Source organism: Protomyctophum parallelum (genome assembly GCF_964188405.1).
Source record: "Protomyctophum parallelum genome assembly, chromosome: 14".
Classification (NCBI taxonomy): Eukaryota; Metazoa; Chordata; class Actinopteri; order Myctophiformes; family Myctophidae; genus Protomyctophum; species Protomyctophum parallelum.
Genome location: NC_139709.1, coordinates 18,109,281 through 18,131,189, shown reverse-complemented (window position 1 = coordinate 18,131,189; position 21,909 = coordinate 18,109,281). Strand labels below are relative to the sequence as shown.

Below are 21,909 nucleotides of genomic sequence, written 5' to 3'. Positions count from 1 at the left end.
CAATGTGGGTGACAGAAAAATAAAATAAAAATAGATCACACGGATAAATTATCATCAACGATGTTACAACTTTCATACGCTAAAGCTGAATTTGTTCACGGCCGGACGTGGTTCTGTTTTGTAACGTAGGTGTACAGACCTCCAGCCCTGGATATAGCTGATCTACAAGCTCACGTGTTGCGCTGCCATGCATTGTGAGCTTGTACACTGTCCGGCACACAGTCAAATATAAATCGGGCTTAACGCCTGTACTGCTTATGACTGGTTGCTTGTAAATACTGGTCGATACTAGTGTAAAATGGAAATTCCTTGGATCTTAACTTCTGAATGTAAAGCTCAGAGTGTGTGTGTGTGTGTGTGTGTGTGTGTGTGTGTGTGTGTGTGTGTGTGTGTGTATTCAGACCCTGGTGGGCTCCTACCGTGGCCTCATTGCAGACACCACACTTGACCACGTGCTGGTGGATCTTGCCCTCCACAGAGATCAGGCTCTGACACACCCTACAGCTGATGACCGGGGCACTGCCGCTCTCTGGGGACGTCAGGGGGGAGTAGGGTGGGGGGTCCTCCCCGAGGAGGATGGAGGGCTGGGTGGGGCTGGGGAATGGGGGAAAGCCTGGAGAGGAAGGAGGAAACGTAAAGCAGAGGTTATGAAACTTTATCATATCAAAGGACCCCTACATAATGTATTTGACCACGGAACCCCATGTGAAAATGTTTTGTGCCAGAGACCCCCCCTATACATTGTTTTTATTTTTGTTTTAAAACAGCAGATCTTCACCCTCAGCTCACATCCCAAACTTGTAGACAGCTGCGGTTAAACAGATTTTGACACTTTATTACAGATTTGGGGACCCCTGGGGGTCCCATGGCCAAACCCCACTTTGAGAACCACTGACATGAAGTTATCATCAGACTAGTGGGGTCAACCATGAATGGAATTTCTTCAGGGGAAGGGACTGGGAGTCAAGTCACGAGAGCTGGAGCACCAGGCTGTGAAGGGGTTAACCCCCATGACAGAGTAGCCTGTTAAGTTGTGGATTAACAAGAAAATTAGATTTGGTCTTGAGTTCAGCTGAAAGGAGCTTTATAATAAAATGCCGCTGGAATGCAAAGAGAGGCTGTTTAAGTGGAAGTGTGTGTGCGTGTGTCAGTGTTGCCATGTCCGCTTATTATAATTTTGTTAATTATTAATTTGTCCACAGACCCCCATCTGACTAACATACTAACATACTTGAGTTTTTGCAATGTTTAAAAAATACTGATGTACGATGTACATGAGCTATTTGAAAACGGCTGATCAATTTGCAGCGTATGTGTGATGATCATGTTAGGCCTAATCACTTCTTTTTGGCTCGTTTCTCTTGCAAAATCTGGCACTGGTGCGTGCATGCAAGTGTCGGTGTGTAACAGAGAGAGATAAAGGGCCAGTGGTGGTCATTGCAGTGACTAGGTGTGAAACTGGGAATAGAAGAATATTAGATACCGGTAATTGAATCATATTATAAGAGTCAATTAGTACTAGCCGCACCTCCTCTCCTCATGCCTTTCCCATTAATTTATTTTAAGCCACATACTAGTCCCTCCCCCACCTACCCACCCGGGCTGCTGATTGGTCGCAGTGCTATCTTGCAGCAGTCCCAGGGAGCCTCCGTATTGGCCGTATCGATTGCCAAAATCAGATGTTTTCCGTTTACCAGTCAGTCAAATTGTAGAGTAACAGTTGGCTAGCCTTTAGCTGACAGTGGGTGCAGCAAGCAAGTGTTATTATCTGCTACTGTACCTTAAAAAGAAAATGCATGCAACCTCTTGCAAAAACTATACAATAAACGGCAATCATGGGTGCATGCCTGTAGGAATTGTCATATCAGCCTCTCCAGTGACAGTCTCCAAGTCTACTGAATGGTTAGCAGCATAGTAGCCAATGTAGCATTAGCTGCATTTACAATTACTTATGATAGGTGGCAAGGCTAGGCTAACTAGCACAGCCTACCCAGCCAGCAAACATCACGTTCACAACAACAACACAATCCCATTCCCAACAGGACTTTTCAGAAGCTACCACCCTGTATAACAATCCAACATAAACATCTGCAGGCCTGCTGTCACTGTCACCTGCCTACCTACTATCGCTGCTAAGCTACAAGGCTAATGCCAAGTCAGTTCCACACTGACTTGGCATTAGCCTAGCCTTGTAGCTTAGCAGCGGTAGTAGCATCTCCTCCACTGGAGATGAGGCTAGTAGGCTGGAGAGGTAGAGAGACAGTCACACACACAGAGAGGGAGAGCTCCTTGGATACTTGCTTTGTGGCTTGTTGGGCACCACGCCATAGGGCGCCACTCCGGGCGACACTCCACCGGCGCCGAGCAGCCCGCCGCCGCCGTCCCCCAGGTCCGACAGCAGCGGGGACCTCTCACCGTCCGCCATACCGAGAGAGAGACCTGACAGAGATAGAGGAGAGGACCACCAGGGGACCGCTGCCTGCCTGCAACCAACCAAACGAGCCAACGACGTGTGTTCTGTATTGTTGTGTCGGAAATGCCTGCGTCACATGATCACACCACCACCTCCTCACCTCCACCCTCTATCTATATCGATGCCTCCTCCACACTGTGCTCAGTGTGCTGTATGCCTATGCTCTCTGGGTATGGTGGTTATGGTATATGCTGTTCAGTATCATAATGCTGCTGCGGTAACCTACGTTTTCTGTGTGCATGGAGCATGATGGAGGGGCTGACATGTAGTCACGCCCCTTCGGCCATAAGGGGTGATTTAACTGATTTTTAATAATAATAATAAACTTTATTTATATAGCACCTTTCAAAACTGCAATGTGCTATAAGAAGCAAAAACTAAATAATTATTTATTACTATTTTTTTATTATTATTATTATTATTATTATTACGTATTAGTATTATTATTATTACTAGACCGCTGCCCGGCTGTAGAGCACTGAGTCGGTAACGATGGAAGTTGGAGATCCATGTCAGAGTACCCGTTCCAGCCATCTGTCTGTGTCCCTTTTATGCCCATATATGGAGATTCCTGTATCTCTCTCTGTGTCCCTTTTTTCCTATATATGGAGTTCTGTGTCAGGCATGCCCAAATATGGAGTGTTGTGATTTCACAACAGGCCAGCTCCATATATGCAGGACCCTGGGCAGGGGCCCGGTCCAGATCCCGGGCAGAGGCCTTTTGTGGCGGTTCTGGACAACCGTGGGTCCGACCGACTCGACACCGGGCACTGCACCCCCTGTGGGGGTGTGGAACGTGTGTGTTGAATTTTAAGTCGGTGGGGCGAACGGTTCTCGAGTTACGTGGATTACAGCCGTACACACGTATGTACAGACAGACGTACAGAGACAATGGTGCATGTCTCTGAACTCATCTCTGTAGATTATTATTAACCACAGTGGTGTAAAAGGTATGCTCAAGTTCGTACAGCAAAAAGTCCTGCATTCAAAACTTCACTCGAGTAAAAATGTGTTCATTAATTACTTTAATGATGCAGCTGGTAAATGTGAGGCTCATTTTAATGTCTTTATACTGCTGGGTATCTCATAACCTAAAAACATAATTTATCGCTTATTGCATTTAATCAAAATGTAAAGTAACTTAACAAATGATGTCAAATAATGATTGTGCAGTAAAAAATATTTGACTCAATGTACTTCAAAATTGTATTTAAAGTTCGATCTTTCTGGTTTGACAAAGTTTAACCTGATTAATTTCAATTTCTGTGTGTGTGTGTGTGTGTGTGTGTGTGTGTGTGTGTGTGTGTGTGTGTGTGTGTGTGTGTACGTGCGCACGCACACAGCTGTTTTTACTTCAACGGACATAGGGGGAGTAGGGACATATATAGAGACAGCGTTGTGCTGTGCACCGCTCAAAAAGACAAAAATCAATGATATAATATAAGGTCTGGGAGCCAGAGCCACTTGTGAGCTTGTAGATTGACTATTTTTGGCAAAGAGGTTTGGTAAAGAGGGAAAAGGAGCAAATCAAGTAGACAGTGTATGAAATGAACAAAGAAATATCATTAATTTACACAGCACTAATGATAGTCAATGAATCTATGAAATCTATTGAAAAAGTTAAATCTCACAATTGTAAACAATGTAATGGGGGTCCCTTCTTCATCTCTCTCACAGCTAAGGGGTTCTTTGCCTGAAAAACATTGAAGATCCCTGATATATAATATAATAGATAATATAACATACATTACAAAAAGTAATTTATTAAATTAATACTTAAATAGGGAGAATGCAAGGAAAGAACCCATTCTGGAATCACATGTTGTTAATGTGATAATATTATGGTGTCACTTACCGTATTGTGCCGAAAATAAGACAACTCTGATTATTAGACGACCTCCATTTTTCAAGACTCATTTGTGGAAAAAGAACATTGTCAAATAGTCTAGCCCCGATTATAATACCAAACCGTTTTTTAGGATAGTTCCATTGGAAAACAAAAAATGAGTCTTATATTCAAAACAATAGGGTACTAGGAGACACTGTAATATGTCATGCACAGTAAAATGCTCTGCATTATCGGTCTATTTAGTTGCATTTGTACACTTCCACAGTTGAATTAAAATGAACATGAACTGTGTAGTATAACTGTAAAAGACAGAAGACAGAATTTAATGTCATTCTTATTCAATTTAATAAAAGGATGTCATTCAGTTCAATAGCAGTACTCGGAGCTAAAAAAAAGTTGCCTGAACACAAACCAGAACTGATCTTGGCAGTTTTCTTTTTGTCTCCACCAGGCCGAAGGCATGGGGCTGGGGAGAGAGTATGTTTTGCACTCCGTCCGTGTGTGTGTGTGTGTGTGTGTGTGTGTGTGTGTGTGTGTGTGTGTGTGTGTGTCCGTCCTTCCATCCGTCCGTTACCAGCTAATCTCAAATCACAAACACAGTGTGCAATTTCCGTGAAATTCTACACGCACATTTCCACTAAGCCGAGGACGACATGCCACTCATTTTTTTCCAAATCAGCCTCAAGGTGGCGCTATAACAGGGCAATTCCTGTGTTCTTTTACCTATAACTGTATCGATCTGTATACAACTTGCGCACTCCCTAGAGGCCATGGAAAAACATTTCCCTGAATCCCTCCACATCTGCTGGTTATAGCGCCAGATTTAGAGGCAGATTTCTGCAAAATACATTGTTTATGTTTGCACAGATTTCATCCAAATCTCACACAAATCGGTACACATGATCTCATGATGTGATCAAGACGAGTCTGTTGGATTTCTCAGATTCGACACTGATCGGCTAAGATTGCCTTCCAAAGTTTTCAGGAGTGGCCCGTTTCGTACAAAATGCTGCACATGTCCTGCTCATCCAGTATTCTATCCTTATCCTTATCCTTATAGATGCTATGAGTGATCTGGCTCTGCATTTCCTCAGCAAGATGAAGAAAATTGTTGCAAAAAACAAACAAACAAAAAAACATTTATATTTATATTATTTTCCCTGTTTCTCTCTCTAAAAAAAGGAATTCATTCTAAAAAGAAGGGGAAAAAGGTCGCCCGCTGGCCTAGCGGTCCAGGCGCATGCCACATAGACTCTGGCCTGACAGCGTGTCGTGTGTTCGAGTCTTGCTCATGACGACCTTTGCTGCATGTCTCTTGCCGTCTCTCTCTCCCTCTTTCCTTTGTCTTCACTTGTATCAATAAAGGCAGAAAAGCAAAAATAAAATAAAATAAAAAGAAGTTATATATCTATCTTATTGCAAATTGATAGAATCCATGGGACGATTCATAAACAGAGTGACTTCCAATTCCCCTTTTCCACTGTAGAACTGGGCCTTTCCCTTTTGGCTGTGGACTGGATGGGGAAGATGGAGACCTAGTTTACTGAGGAGGAGGAGGAGGAGGAAGAAGGGAGGAGGAGGAGGAGGAGGAGCAATGAAGAAGGAGACAAGAAGAGTGGAGGGGAGGGAATGTGGGATACGATCAGAGACGAGAGGACAGGTGTGAGAAGTAAGGAGATGGGAGAAGGGAAGTGGACAGGTGATGAAAGAGAGTAAGAGAGAGAGAGAGAGACAGACGGAGGAGGAGAGAAAGAGAGAGATTATACCAAATATCTCATAAACGAGGAATCAAAACCCAGATCACGATCATCTCACATGAAAGAAGCTGGAAATGTCTTTTCCAGAGAGAATTGGCTCTTTTAAGTTTAGATTGAGTTGCAGTCAGCCAAGGAGAAAAACAAAGCAGTAGTTGCTTAATAACCACTTTCACCTATTTTGGGAATGTCATTCATTATATCTCAAAATCTTTTGAAAATAGCGGATTGGCTATTATATGTTATATGTTAAGCATAAAATAGGGCTCAAGTGGTTTTAAAGAGAACCACAGCAGTAGTCCTTAAAACCACTTGTACTTGTGTACTTAGTTGATATTCCTGTTGTTGACTGTATTCCAAAGCAGACTGTGGTTTCTTTGATTTTTGAGACGTGAAAATCCTTGAGATAGCTACTCCAACACAATCCGTTGCCTTTGTTATTTGTCAATGTTGAGTTATTGTTACCATTAAATGCATTTGAAAGTATGAATTGATTTGAAATGTCTAGCAGAGCCAAAACTAGTCCCTGGAGAACAGGCATTGAAACAATTATTCAGATATAAAATATAAATAAATGCAAATTCTAAATATAACCTGTTTATGTATGATTTATATATGACTGGAGCTGTGAATAGACAATGACAGGTATTGCCACTAGGTCCTTTAATGTCTCTCTTACTATTTCGGAGTCCGCAGATCAAGGAATGTTTCTTTTACATCCAGGACTACGTCTGCTGCTTTGGTGTCTGGAAGTTGGATTCTCACCTGAGATTGCAGGAAAAGGTAACATCACAATATTGTACACAGTGCTTTCAATACTGCATAATTGTTGTCGTTATACCAGATCACCAGCTGGACCACAATGAAAACAAGCACCCCCCGCCATAGTTTTTATTGTACTGCTGTACTGCTTCAAACTGTAATAAAATACTCTATCAATCAATCAATGAAAACCAGAACATATTCCCATACCAGCATGGCTTCACAGCACATGGATGATGGATCCTTCCTGCTCATCCCCAAAAACAGATCCTCTGTACCCACGCTTTGCTTCAAGATGATCTCATAACTACACACGCGCGCGCACACACACACACACACACACACACACACACACACACACACACACACACACACACACACACACACACACACACACACACACACACACACACACACACACACACACACACACACACACAAATTAAATGTGACGCTGTGGCACACCTCAGAGAGAAAAATACAACAAGAGCCAGGAAGCAATTACAAGGAAGTAAGCAGAGGTGAGTCAGTGTCACTGGAGGTCAGGCCAGTTTGCTGGAATTGGATATTGATGAAAGATGGTGAAAACACATACTTGCACACCAATGTACATTTTCAACATGTTTCGATGTGCTTTGACACAGGTTAATTTAAAACAGAATTTACTGAGCAGCGGAAACGGTTTCCTTATAAGTATAGTTGTATTGCATAAGTGTTTTAAAAGCTTTAAAAGTCTTAATTTCAGAGGTCCCAGTTTGAGCCCATGTACCCCAATTCGATAGAATATTTTCATCAACCTACATTGTAAAATGTTAAACTAACTCTGAACCAAATTTGGGTTCCATTCATCGCAAATGGATCCTTACTTACGGGTCCATTTGCAAGAGGAATATAGATTGATAAATACAATTAGCCAGATAAAGCTAATTGTATCAAACTGAAAACTGAAATGTCAGTGCCCTACTGTCTGACTCATGACAACTGTTGCCTTTTCCTTTCATCCTAGATGTTGTGTTGTCTTACTCAGGCTGGGGTCGTGGGTCAGTCAGGTCTTCATAGTGGGAGGCCTCCGCCACCTCCTCCTCACACCAGATGTCTTTAGTGTTCCTCTTTGTGTACGCTGTTGTTGTCACTATAGATAAATGTGAATCACAATAGAAATTAATTACACATGCAGTCACGCATGCATGCATAAGTGAACATACTGCTGTACTGTACCACATGGAAGTGGTGTGTGTGTGTGTGTGTGTGTGTGTGTGTGTGTGTGTGTGTGTGTGTGTGTGTGTGTGTGTGTGTGTGTGTGTGTGTGTGTGTGTGTGTGTGTGTGTGTGTGTGTGTGTGTGTGTGTGTGTATACTTGAGTCATGTGTTTCAGCACGTTTGTTTTGGAATTTTCACCACCCTCTGGTGGACAAATTTGCAAACAGCGTGATATAATCAGGTACATACATAATAATACTGACTTAATAGTATAACATTATGGCCCTGGCTGCTGCTTATCAGTGGGGTGTGTAACACCTATGGGCATGCTCACTTTACCATATGTCTGGGTCGAGTGGTCAGAATTAAGGTTTATTTTCAGGAGAAACTATACAATTCAGATTTCCGAAGCGCAGCAGGCGAACGTGTAAAGATTCAGGAGTCACAAGTCTCCTGCTAAATTCTGTGTGCCGTCAAAGCAATCAGGATTGAAGAAAAATGGACAGCCCCTGTTTTTCAAAGGGGTTTCTGGTACAAGAACACTAATGGTAAAATTTATATAAAATATACTTATATACTTATTGCCCAAAATTGTAGCTTGTAGCTTGAGTAGTTAAACTACGATAAAATAACAAATAAAGGTGTCGAACTACTCCTGTTGAACTACACGCCACTGTTGCCACACAAATACACTACAAGCATGCAATCTTGAAGCTACAGCATTATCAGTGTTGGGGAGTTTGATGTTTTTAGCTTCACACAAATAAAACAAATAAATAAATGGTGCCTTTATATAGCGCCTTTATCCAAGGTGCTGTAGTGCATTACATTCACCCATTCACACACACATTCGTACCAACCAGCACATCGGGAGCAATTTGGCGTTCAGTGTCTTGCCCAAGGACACTTCGACATGTAGACAGGAGGAGCTGGGATTCGAACCGCTGACCCATGGATCATTGAACGACCTGCTCTACCTCCTGAGCCACAGTCACAATAAGAAGTAGATATAGCCTACAAATCTTATATAGATCCTATATAATTCATTGTAATGCTGCAAGTGTATACAGAATCCATACTGAATGAATATTGCACATATTTTACAAGATATTGTATAGGCCTAAATGTATTTAAACAGCTACAGGGAGAAGCAATGCAGGGATAAGGCTATCCAGTCTTATAAGTGTGTAGTCAGTAGTCACTGTAGTAGATAGTAGATACGTTACCCTCTTTGCTGGCTTTAGCTGCAGGTCCTATGTGTCCAGGTCCCAATTGTGCAGAACGGCCCACTTCCTGTTTAATTACAGTATAGTACATGTACTCTATTTTAATAGAGTAGGATATTATATATTAGAGCTTATACAGTAGCTTACTAAATTCATAGTATCTTACTTTATCATCTTCATCGTCGTCCTCTTGAGGAGATAGCAAGGCAGAGAGTGCCTGAAGGCTTTGTAGTGATGACATCCCAAGTCCTTCCATTTTGTATTGACTTTTGCAAAGCAAAACTACCTTAGGCTATATCTATATCACCAAGAACAGTACTGTTATAACTGCTGCATTAATAAGTAGATCAATGCAAAACGCTGACAAGTTACTTCAAGTTTGCTTGATATCAAACTTCAACGTGTTCGACTGAGTTGATTGATACCAAAAAGGCTTCTTGTTGTTACCTGCTGTTTCCCAGGAGACGAGGGTTTATTTCTAGTTGCCATAGAAACGTGACGTCACGTGTATGTCGGGTGCGTGTTTACCGGTATGTATTTATTTATTATTTAACAACGCATGTGAAGCATGCACTTCCGCGGGCGGGGTGCTCTATGGGTAGGATACTTGTTTGAACAATTTTGACTCCATTTAGAAACATAAAGGGGACACTTTACAGTTTACACTTATACATCCACCTAAAGGCAGAATTAGTATAGTGTTCATTTACTTACCGGCAGTTGCGTTAGTAGAAATGTTACTAAATACATAAATACCGTGAAATAGTCTAGAGCTAGTAGACAAATATTGATTGAAAGTGGGCTGTATAAGGCACTGCCTGACTCTGACTAAAACAGACTATATAATATTAAAGTGTAATATTCTTTGGGCATAGGTTGTGGATCCTCCCTTGAGCAAAAAAACAAAACAAAAACAAGGACGTGACCACCACGCAGACCGTTACAGAACTGTCCTTATCCCGGCCACCGTACTGTACCGGGCCACAACGTGATCATGTTCAAGGTGACAGGTGTAAGCACCATGCCGGGGGCTCTGAGTCTTGTGTCAATAACCGTGTTCGCAGCTTCTGAAGAACAACCGACGAACACCGGCCTGAACAGGGACGACCTCTCTGTGTACATCACGCCCGAGCATGCAAAGCTCCGGCATGTAGAATCCCCCGAGGCCGGGCAGGTGGAGCGGGGCATCTCCGCGATGCGGCAGATGGTGGCGCCCTACTCGGCCTGGTGTAGCGCGTCCTACGGCGCGCTCAAGCCGAAGGTCGACTGCGTGCTGCGCTGCGGACACGAGGGGTACGCCTATCTTAAGGACCCGCCGGAGGAGTTCTACCCACGGGCCGGAGTGATCGGCTTCCTCGGCGTCGTCGGGCTGCTTCTGGCGAGAGGGTCCAGGACGAAGCGCGTGATCTACCCGGCCACCCTGATGACCGTGGGCGCCTCCATGTACTACCCGGAGCGGGCCACGGAGATCGCCAAGTCGACTGGAGACTCGGTGTACGATGGGGCGCTGCGGGGGTACCTGTACGTCGAGCAGATGATCAAAGCCCCACAAGGAGTGAGCAAGACCACCACCGCTGCTGCTTCTGTACCTGCAGCTGCAGAGGACAAACCTTGACGTGGTTGCTTCAATGGTGTTTTACACATGGTAAAAAATCCTATAAAATTAAAGCTGCAATCTGTCTGTAAGTTTCATGACCTGATTTGAACCCTTGCTTGACAGTTGACAGTCTGCCAAACTTCTACCGTTCTGTAAAGAGGGCAGGCACCGGCAGTACCACCTGTCAACCAGTAGGTGTCCTACCCGACTATTGTATTGACCTCCTGGTATTACTAAGCTGACTCCACCAGATTGCCACCATACATAAACGTTTATTCATTATAAGTTCTAGATTCTAGCTTTAATTAACAGAGGATTTTTACTATGACCAAAATCAAAACAGCAATACAAGATTGACAGCCTTGATTGATTGTAATGCCAGATTCATGCTGCTACTGCCTAGACTTACTGCACTAATTTGTAATTTTCTAATGTCCAGATTTTGCACTAAAGCTTTACATGTCTCTTAGCGAGGCATGGCTTGTTACAGGGTTTTTTAAACGTATTCAAATGTTTTTTTTCGTTCCCAGATTTTAATGCATATTTATTGAGACAAAAACAAGTTCTCAATCTTTATCAATTTGTCTTGCACAATTGTTTCATGCATTGTTAATATCGTTGTCAGACATTAATGTAACTTTAGTTGTATAATATTGCTACAACCTTACCTGAAATATAAAACAAACATTTGTATTAATTGTCATAACGTACTCTTGAATGTGATAAATAAAAGCTCTTTGGCCTAAAGGTCTGCCACAGTGACCCAACAGTTGTGAACTTGAATTATTCAGGACCTTATGAATCACACCAGTCACTAACAAAGTCATAAAAGATTATTAAAATGAACAACCAAAATCCAGCTCTAAACTCAATTGTCATCTTCTTCTGTTGAGAATAAAACCGTAGATCAGAACACAGACAATTATAATAATGACCAAACAATGACTCCCAGAAATAACTGACCACACCTTTATTCTTCACCAAAAAAGAACTTTCAAAAAAGAAAGAAAAAAAAATAGTGTACAAAAAATTAAATATTAACCACTCAAATCCTTGTCTTCTGGTGTTCAGAGCAGCACCAGCTTCTCATTCAGGGCTATTTGAGCTTGGGTGAGGTTGGACAGATAGGTCACCATCAACAGGTCCTGTGACAAGAGGAAACAAGGTGTTTACATTTAAAATATTTACCGATCTAGAGCACTGGTTCCGAAATTATTTTGGGGGGGTCCCCAGATTTGTTTAATGTTAAACGTTTTCTCACTCAACAGTAAACAAGCCAACATACAGTATACATGTATACAAAGTTTCTGCACATTTGTAATTTACTTTTAAGACATTTTGAATCAAAATGTCAAACATTACGTATCAAAGATGATTATTTTGGCGTGTCGCGGCCTGAAAACCTTGGAAACCCCAGCAGTGGTTGTCAAACTTGTTGTGCACAAGGCAAACTAAATGATAAGTCAAAATCTCAAGGGCACTCGTATTCATAGCACAACAAAATCTACAAGCTCTACAAATCTACAAGCTGCGATGCGGCGTGAGCTTGCAGGTCTGCTATTTTATTTAGAGTTTAGACAGGGAAAAATGTAGTACATAGATTATGCTTCTCTTTTCCTTTTTACATACAATTACAAAGGTCTGCTATTTCTGAAATTTCTTAATAAAATAAAAAAATAGGATACCCATTTTATATAAGAATAAAAGAAATAGCCAATGTACTAGCTCTCAACGCATCACATTGCCACACGTTTTGAGCTTGTACATCGGCCATCTTTGAAAATGTTTAATTGGACATGCTGAACCAAAGGAATGGCAACTATCGTGACTGTTAGTTGGTTCCTTCATTTTCTTTATCTAAAGCGACTTTGGGTACTTTGAAAAGCGATATTACGATTGTACGATTATGAACACTGTTGTAATTCGTGGCTGTGGAGTGACACTCACGTTGATGTTGGAGTTGAGCATGGTCTCAAAGTCCTCGGCTGATATGGTGGGCACCTTGTTGATCAGGTCCATTAGGAAACGCCCCACACTGTTGTCTGCCGTCACCTTGCCAGACTGGGGGAGACACAAACAATGACACAATGAACAATGACACGGACAAATCTTTTAACAGAGTGAAGCCATTAAAGGCATTAGGATGGGTGGTACCGAACATAAGGTCTATGTTCCTGGTGTACATAGGGGGGAGCCTGAGGGGTCATTTAACAAAGTGATGTCCCCATTATCAGGATATGGTGAATTATCTGATATAAGCTCAATACTTCAAAAACACCGGTCATTGCTCTAAACGTTACTGTCCCAAGGAGCTTGCGGGAAAAAAATATTTAAAATGGGAAGTGAAGAAATCTAATATTTGGGAATAAATGTGGCCATAGACCCTACAAAGTTGAGGCAAGCTAATTATTGAATTATCTAATTCCCTTCCTAAGGCTGAACTCAAGAATAAGTGCAATTACGATGAACATTCTCCCCTGCTTACTTTACAGTGGAGTGGACGTGGATGATAAACAATTCAGGGAATGGGATAAATGGATTTCTAGGTTCATATGGAAAGGGGGAAAACAATTTATAACATTTAGCACCTTACAACTGAGAAAAGACAAGCAGGCATGGCTCTTCCCCGTTTAAGAAATGTATTTACTACTAAAGGGTAGCACGGGTCTGCCCGGAACCGAATACCCGAGAGCAGAGCACAAACATCATGGGCAGGGCAACGAAATAGTCAGCGACGTCCCTGTTTAAATATATAAACCCCTGTAATTATTACATTCTAAAATCCATAGTCTGTTCTACATTCACGCAACAGTGATTTGGGATGGAACGCAGGTACACGTAGCCAAACTCCGAAACACATCTGCACACGCATACACGCTATAATCAATATTGTTGGCTCTTGTTCACCCATGACAATGGAACCAATATGAAGTCATTCACAAGTAACCTAATCAAGAATGAAACAACAATGATGATCATTGATTATTAACTCAGGAACATCATGTGCATAAGATTGCAGCTAGAGGCGGGACCCCAAAAGGACTCACATTATACACACACAAGAATCCCTGGCTCATTCCATTACATTTTCTCCCCACACCAGAGGGAGATCCGCTGACTCTGCACACACAGCTGCTGTAGGTCTGGGTAAATGCAGCCTGACTTTTGATTAACTAGTAGTCCCGTCTGAAACTAAAGGCTAGAGGGAAGTACTACCTTTAGATTGAATTGACCACAGACATTCCTTTTAATAACTTGGAGCAGCCGTGCCTCTAGTACAAACACTACTACTAGTACTAGTGTACTACTACTTGATATTATTGTTGTTGTTTTGTCTTCTAGTGTTCCTCTGGTGTAACAGCCTCAGAGAAGATTCTAGATCAGGTGTGTGACCGACAGACAAAATGTCCTCGTCGGTGAGCTCCGAGGTCCTCTGCACCGAACACTGTGAGAAGCTCAAGCTCTTCTGTCTGGACGACCAACAGCTGGTGTGTCCCGTGTGTCACGATTCTGAGAAACACGCCAGACACAAGTTCTTACCCGTGGATGTTACAAACAGAAGGTACAAACAGATGGTCCAGGAATCACTGGAGCCTTTAAAAGAGAAACTGAAGGTCTTTGATAAAGTTAAAAAGGATTACGACATAACAGAAAATCACATGAAGGTTCAGGTCAGGAACACAGAAACGCAGATTAAGGAACAGTTTGAGAATCTTCGTCGGTTCCTACAGGAGGAAGAGGAGGCCAGGATCGCCACTCTGCGGGAGGAAGAGGCTCAGAAGAGTCAGGAGATGAAGGAGAGGATTGAGGGTCTGAGCAAAGAAATGGAAACCCTCTCCAATGCAATCCAAGCTGCTGAGTCCCAGCTGAGAGCCGACGACCCCGTCTCATTCCTGCAGAATTACAAGACCACGATGGAGGGAGTCCAGCTCACCCTGCAGGACCCACCGCCGTTCTCAGGAGCGCTGATTGACGAGGCTAAGCACCTGAAGAACCTGACCTTCAGAGTCTGGGACAAGATGAAGGACATTGTCTCCTACACTCCTGTCATCCTGGACCCCAACACTGCACATCCAGTGCTCATGCTGTCTGACGATCTGACCACCGTGAGACGTGTAGAGGAACAGCAGCTTCCTGACAACCCAGAGAGGTTTGACTGGTACAACGTCCTGGGTTCTGAGGGCTTTAGCTGCGGCTCTCACAGCTGGGATGTTGAGGTTGGAGACAATGAAGACTGGCTAGTAGGCGTCTGTGAGGAGTCTTTCCAGAGGAAAGGAGACATATGGAGAGGACACTACTGGTTTATACGGTTCTGTGAGGATCAATACAGAGCAGTCACCTCATCAGGGTGTACCGTTCTCTCAGTGGATTGGAAACCCTGGAAGATCAGAGTCCGGCTGGACTGGGGCAGGCGACAGCTGTCCTTCTGTGATCCTGATTCGGAGACGAGCCTACCCCTACACACCTTCACACACACCTTCACTGAGACACTGTTTCCATACATTGGCAATTATAATTATTGTGGTCCGTCTCTGAAGATGTTACCATGTAAGATCTCTAACATCTCTGTCACTACAACATTCTAAAACCACAGTTAGAACGTCTACTGACCCGCCGTACTGAATATATTGATCTGGTATCGATTAGGAGATCTCCATAGTAATCAGAAGGGATTGGGTTTGTGATTATTTAATTAATGCATCATTCAGTTTTGAATTGCTTTGGCATAACAGACAGACACAGCTATGGTGGACAGATAAGTTAAACAGAAGAAATGATTCCTGATAACATACTTTTATTTTGTAGTGTATAAACGATCTGTTTGAAATTCTATTAGTATAATGGTGACATGTTTGATATGATTACTGATAACATGTTTTATATATTGTTGTAGTGTTTGTCATTTATGGATCAGGTTCGAGTTCTATACTTTGTGCGAGAGTGATGATGTATGTTGATGTGTATTTGATCTTATTAAAATGAGAGAAAACTGTCTGTTAGATCCTAAAGTTTCCACTGACATGAAGGGAGGATTATTAATTAAACCAACATCATTTACAAGTCTATTTTATGAAGATTGATATGGCTCCCAGTCTATTGATCTGAAACCTATATAACAAGACAGCAGAATGCCTTGGTTGACAAATCAGAATTGAGCGCTCAAGCGTGTAATAGTCTGTTAATTCCATTAGTGTCACATAATGAAGGGAACGGACGCTCAACAGGAGTCCTCCGATAGTCCCTTATAGACATCCGTCCATCGAACATCACTGTTCTAATTCTGTTGAACACTTACCAGCACATCCTCGATGTACGCCAGCACGGTGGCCAACATGTCCTGTACCCTGGATGCAGAGCAGGCCACCTGGGACAGGTCAGAGGTCAGACCCTTGCTGCGAGCGGGAGTCACGCGCGTCCTCTGGAGGAGATCCACTAATTTACATAAAACACACACAGATCAGCTGTTGGCAACAGACATACAATAAAAAGGCTATGCACAGTATGTCCATAAGACCCGGAAAGGGTTGTGTGTATTACATTGTGTAAGCATTATGAAGTTATGAGTTAAACTATACAGTACATTAACAGGTAAGTTCAACACCTGACAAGTCTCTGCTAGGGCCCGGGGGTGTGAAGAGTTGGCAATTTTGTCAAAAATGTATAGGCATACAGAAAGTATGCACTGCACACAAACACATTTCTTCACACCTGTAAACCTGTGATGTGATAATCAAGTTGATTCTGGCAGAGGCAAGAAACGATGGAGCATCACAGAATAATTAATTCCATAAAGATATGTATTTGAATGTATTATTAACTAGGTTAATAATAGAGATGGGCCCAGGCGGTGGCGTAACCGTCTGGGCACCCGACTGGTAATCCAGTCGCAGTGTGCCGCGGGTTCGACTCCCGAGCCCGACACGGCCTTTACTGCATGTCTTCCCCCATCTCTCTCCCGTTTCCTGTCTGTCAGCCTACTGTCTGTCCCTTCAAAAAACCAATAAAAGGCGTAAGCCGCAAAAAAATATCTTTAAAAAAAAGAAAGAAAAAGAGATGGGTATCAGCGTAAACTGTATGTTGTACGGTATGAAAACGGATAAGGATGCTTTTAGTGTCAGTGATTGCTGTGGTGGATCCTCCTTACCGCCTATCCTCTCAGTGTCATAGTAGACGTACTTGACACTCAGGGGTGTGAACATCACGCCGACCGTCTTTGTGGGTACGCCCATCTGTGCACTGTGGAGGGTGGGGATAGCAAAGTGTCATTCAGGATCATAGTAATTGGTCAAATAAAAATAATAAAGCAGCAGTGATTCTCAACCTTTTTAATTCCAATGACCCCTAGCAGTGTTTCCCCTATATGCATTCTTGTGTGGTGAGCCACCAGTCATGACCAGCCACCACAGTATGATTTTTAGTAGGTCACAAATAGGCGAAAAAAGGGCAAATAACCGCAAAAGCCACAAAAAAAGAAGAAATGACTGCGCAAAGCTCCCCACCACACTATCAGGTTCTGACTAGGGGAAACACTGGTTTGATATGCATTAGGGCCACAAACCCCCATTTGATACGACCCCAATTCACACTGTCAAATCCTCAGTGTAAATGTACCTCAGAGCATGTGCAAATGGAACCAAATTGACCTGTAAGGGTCCATTTGGTTCCACTTACAGACCTAATCGTTGAAAGGTCCATTTTGGTTCTGAACTGTCAATGATTTAGCTGGGGAGCCCCTTGACCCCTGGGGGTTCCCAGACAAGACGGATCAGCCCACCTGACGTAGGCCCGGATGTTCATCTTGCCGCTCTGCAGGGCTGAGTCCACAGTCAGGTGAATGGGGTTGGTGGCCTCACGGCTGTAGTATTCATGGATCAGCACTGAATGCTCCGTGATGTCAAAGCCTGTGGCATACCTGTTAATGAGAGTCACTTGATGATTAGGGCTGCAACTGTCAGTTATTTACTTTGACTCCCCCCCCCCCCCCGATTAATCACGTAACTAAGCATTGTTTTATACGTCGCCACACAACGGTGTCGTACACAAAACAAACAGTGGCAATAGCAGATCTACAGGCTCAACACGTTGCAATGTGATTGATGCGTCAATTCTGTGCCAGTATGCCAGTTTATTTCCTATTAAAATATTAAAATATTTGACAAATCTCTGCCAATGCAGCCTAAGGCTACGGTCAGAGTTGCACACTGGTTGCAGGTTGTGCTCAGCCACCCGTTTCATGCAGCTAGCGGAGCCTAAAAAACAGAGTAGCTTGCAGCAACTTCTGCCTTGACGTTGCCAGATGCCAGGATGATAATTTCTCAAGCATCTATCTGCTTCAAATACGTTCTCTACTATAGAGAATAGACCTTCTCTATCTGCCGCATAAAGAATGCATAAACCCAAGGTATTCACAATCGCAACACACAGAAAGCTGGGCAATGCCTAGCCCTAGAATGGCTTTTGTTGTTACATACAGTATGTACAGTATTTCACATACAGAGCCATAGAACAGTCTGCTTAACTTCTATTCGGGTTGTAAATTGGCGGCCTAAATGTGATGAATGCTCCGTTTGTACTCACCCATTAAATAATTCCAAAAACGTGGAGTGAAAGATGGTCCTCTAGTTTTCTGGCACAAAACGTGTATTTAGTCAATTATCTCCACTTTTTCACGAGATGCACACGGACGTCTTTCTCTCCGGGCGAGGGGGGGCCGGAATGATCGCTGGACTGATTTTACGAATACGTCCTGTTTACCGCAGACGTCATAACCAATTGACCAGGGAAACACAAAAGTTTGGGTCACACAATTGGCAGGTGCCTTGCGATAGGTGCTGGGTAATTAATCACACCACCTGCCTATTGTGTGACCCAAACTTTTGTGTTTCCCTGGTCAATTGGTGATGACGGAGAGAAAGACGTCCGTGTGCATCTCATGAAAAAGTGGATATAATTGACTAAATACACGTTTTGTGCCGGAACTTTCACATGGATATAGAACTAGAGGACCATCTTTCACTCCACGTCTTTGGAATTATTTAATGGGCGAGTACAAACGGAGCATTTATCACATTTAGGCCGCCAATTTACAACCCGAATAGAAGTTAAGCAGACTGTTCTATGGCTCTGTATGTGAAATACTGTACATACTGTATGTAACAACAAGAGCCATTCTAGGGCTATGCAATGCCAACAAAACAACGCTCTGTTGTCTGAAGAAAACAACCACATAGGCAGACATAAAGTTAGGTGTGACCATAGCCTAACAGCTTATTCTGCTTATTCAGCAGGGGGGCTGCTCATCCCACACGTTCCTTACAAATGGGGCACCATTTAAAAATCACACCTGTGTGAAGTGAGGGGCACTCTTATCATACATCATCTCATTCTGGTCAATCACAATTTGCATCCTCACTTTTCAATCTCTTCACTTTTATCTTGAATATGTACTTTGCTCAGCCAATCAAATCATCGGTATGGGGTGATCAACCAATCACAAGCCAATGTTTGTGTACACAAAACCAGAAATCTGGGCATAGGAGGTAAGCGCGCCTCAAAAAGGGAAACAAACAGGTGTTCCAACAGTATAAAGGGTATTACAAAGAAGCACTGTTACTACTACAGAAACATAATCTTCTAAAGAAATATCTGAACTTTTTGAGGGCCCCTCCTGTGCCCAGCTTTGTTTTTTTTCTGTGTACCCCATAGCGATGATTTGTGTGAGGCCGCCAAAAGTGATTCGCCGCAAAGAGATGATATATGATGATAAGAGCGCCCCTCAATTCACACAAGTGTGATTTTTGTTCTGTGTTTATAAGGATTGATTGTGAGCATCCATGGTGATAACATTCTATTTAAATGTTGAAATTTGGATTGGCGGTCCAAATCATTGCAACGATATTGGTCACCCCTGTAGGCTGTGTGTAGTCCACTTGAGTTTTCACAACGATATAGTTATCGTTCTTATATGGTGACAAGCAAGGATTTAACATAATCACTTCACTACTCCATCATGCATTCTCTCACCATCCAATGATGACCTCACTGGGAGATACCCTCTTGTGGAGGTCGTACATGTTCTTGGCAAACTCCATATCCACAGCAACCTGTTGTCAAGATAGAACAGGACATAAACATAAATATAAACATACTTGACATACAACAGCTCAGTTGCCTTGTGGTTAGCCTTAAGATTGAGCGGTTTCGTTACTTTACTTGGTTTATGCCACTACAACACACATCGATCAAGACACATATCTACAGCTGAGTGGAGCGATAGCCAACAAATAGGTCATATTACAAAGCAATGCAACCACCACAGTTTGGTAAATGTGCCATCAATAACAAACCTCATCTTCAGACTCGTTGTGGGGGACAGAGAAGCAGTTGGTCACCTCAACGGAGTGCTTGTCAACAGTTCCTGGGGAACAGAGATCATAATCATAACACATTAATGACACATTTACATTAAAAACACATCAGTATCTGACACACACAGTCACACACACACACACGATTATAAATATGCATAACACATTATAATATCACACTATAAACATGATCATAATGCATCATTGATTACATTGTAACACATATATGATGACACATTATAGATCATAACCTCATTATAACATATTAAACCTAGATATCACTATGGCACATTGAGCATTTCATTCTAACATCACATCCACATCAACAACAACATCATCATCATCATCATCACGAGCCAACAGAGGCGATGGTTAGCTTGCATCCATTCCAGTTGCAACTTGCAAGGCAACTCGGTGACTGAGCTGACACGACACTGGGATGCGGCTAAACTAAAACGTCAATGCTATTTATCACATGGTTAACATGTTATCACATGAGGCCAACATGTATTCATACGGAATACATTGATGGCGATAAAGATTACTAATGTTTAATGGTTGAAACCAGGAGGCCAGCTGTTATCTCTGTTCACCACTGCTCCAGATGAGCTTAGCTAATAGCTAGTGGACATGCGTTAGTTAGCCTGCTGCTAGCCCCAATACGTTCCCTCAGTCCCTGTACTGTAGCTCCGAGATGGAGCTAACAGAATGAGCGTATTGGGGCTAGCCTGCTGCTAGCTATCGTTAGCTTGCAAAATGATTAACTTCCGAGTTCTGACAGCTTGGACGGCCGTTCTACTGTAAATATCTACTTTACCCAACAAGGTGCCGATCACACGGCTCGCCCCTTCGTTTCTCCGCTCGTAGGAATCGCCGATTGAGGCGAGAACCACCGGGTGGATCTTCACCACTGGCCCGTACACCGACATCTTGGTCTGGAAAGAGAAGGAAGGCTTTCTACTGTTGCCACATTGTGAGAGAAATAAGCAACCAGGTCTATGAAAACAAGCCCACTTTAGATCTGCTATTTTCAAAGAAAAATCTTGTAAATAATAATAATAATAATAATAATAAATACATTTTAATATTCTAATATGAATTAATATTGTGGAATATTTTCAAATCACACACATTTTGTATGGGCATAATGGGGGTCTCTGGCATATAGTCTCTGGCACAAAATATTTCCAGGGGGGTCTGCGGAAATACATTAATCTAGGGGTTCTTGACTGTCAAGACTTGACATCAACATGAAAATGTTTGAGCACCACTGGTTAAAGAACATTTAGGATAAGCAACTACACTGTGTATATTTGTACGTATGTATGTTCTGATGAATTGAAAATGGTGGACGCTATTGTAATCAAGTGTAATGCTTTATGGTGTCGTCCACAGTTAACAGTTTTTGTATTGAGTTGTGCTTGAAATGTACCTATTCTGCAAACTGTTAATACATCAATCAATCAATCAATCAATCAATCAATCAATCAATCAATCAATCAATCAATCAATCACTTAGTGAATTAGAAAAGGCCCCAAAACAGCAACTACCAATATACAAGCCCTTATAATAAACAGACCTGGCAACCCTGACTGCTTCTTTCTTTGGGGGTTATTTGACAAACTAGAGTTGCATTGGCGCCACCGACTGGACTGAAGGAGTGTACAAGAGATTATTATG

At 42.6% G+C, this 21,909-nt stretch overlaps 5 protein-coding genes across 5 annotated transcripts in view; 2 read left to right on the top strand and 3 right to left on the bottom strand.

Annotated features, from left to right (window-relative positions):
* pip4p1a (phosphatidylinositol-4,5-bisphosphate 4-phosphatase 1a) overlaps positions 1-2,535 on the bottom strand; it is a 29,156-nt gene extending 26,621 nt beyond the window's left edge. The window contains exons 1-2 of the mRNA XM_083782191.1: positions 2,272-2,535; positions 420-613 (exon numbers count right to left, since the gene is read on the bottom strand). Coding sequence (XP_083638317.1) covers positions 420-613; positions 2,272-2,425 — 348 coding nt within the window. The 5' untranslated portion in view covers positions 2,426-2,535. The remainder of the gene's footprint in view (positions 1-419; positions 614-2,271) is intronic.
* A 2,779-nt stretch (positions 2,536-5,314) lies between these two features.
* On the bottom strand, positions 5,315-9,973 carry dnaaf6 (dynein axonemal assembly factor 6). The gene is made up of 6 exons (XM_083782530.1): positions 9,430-9,973; positions 9,264-9,330; positions 7,862-7,970; positions 7,049-7,145; positions 6,756-6,841; positions 5,315-5,865 (listed from the first exon to the last, which is right to left on the bottom strand). Exons 1-6 carry the CDS (start codon positions 9,517-9,519, stop codon positions 5,736-5,738), a joined length of 579 nt encoding a protein of 192 aa, XP_083638656.1. The 5' UTR covers positions 9,520-9,973; the 3' UTR covers positions 5,315-5,735.
* A 152-nt stretch (positions 9,974-10,125) lies between these two features.
* LOC310871070 (MICOS complex subunit Mic26-like) lies at positions 10,126-11,622 on the top strand. Its single transcript, XM_083782528.1, has one exon. It carries the CDS (start codon positions 10,258-10,260, stop codon positions 10,876-10,878), a length of 621 nt encoding a protein of 206 aa, XP_083638654.1. The 5' UTR covers positions 10,126-10,257; the 3' UTR covers positions 10,879-11,622.
* A 193-nt stretch (positions 11,623-11,815) lies between these two features.
* LOC310871069 (eukaryotic translation initiation factor 3 subunit F-like) lies at positions 11,816-21,176 on the bottom strand. The gene is made up of 8 exons (XM_083782527.1): positions 21,046-21,176; positions 20,208-20,278; positions 19,885-19,964; positions 17,636-17,773; positions 17,006-17,097; positions 16,157-16,293; positions 12,808-12,921; positions 11,816-12,005 (listed from the first exon to the last, which is right to left on the bottom strand). The coding sequence occupies exons 1-8, from the start codon at positions 21,155-21,157 to the stop codon at positions 11,928-11,930; spliced, it is 822 nt and encodes a 273-aa protein (XP_083638653.1). The 5' UTR covers positions 21,158-21,176; the 3' UTR covers positions 11,816-11,927.
* Positions 12,958-16,130, top strand: LOC310871068 (nuclear factor 7, ovary-like). The gene has a single exon (XM_083782526.1). It carries the CDS (start codon positions 14,265-14,267, stop codon positions 15,444-15,446), a length of 1,182 nt encoding a protein of 393 aa, XP_083638652.1. The 5' UTR covers positions 12,958-14,264; the 3' UTR covers positions 15,447-16,130.
* Positions 21,177-21,909: the final 733 nt, after the last annotated feature.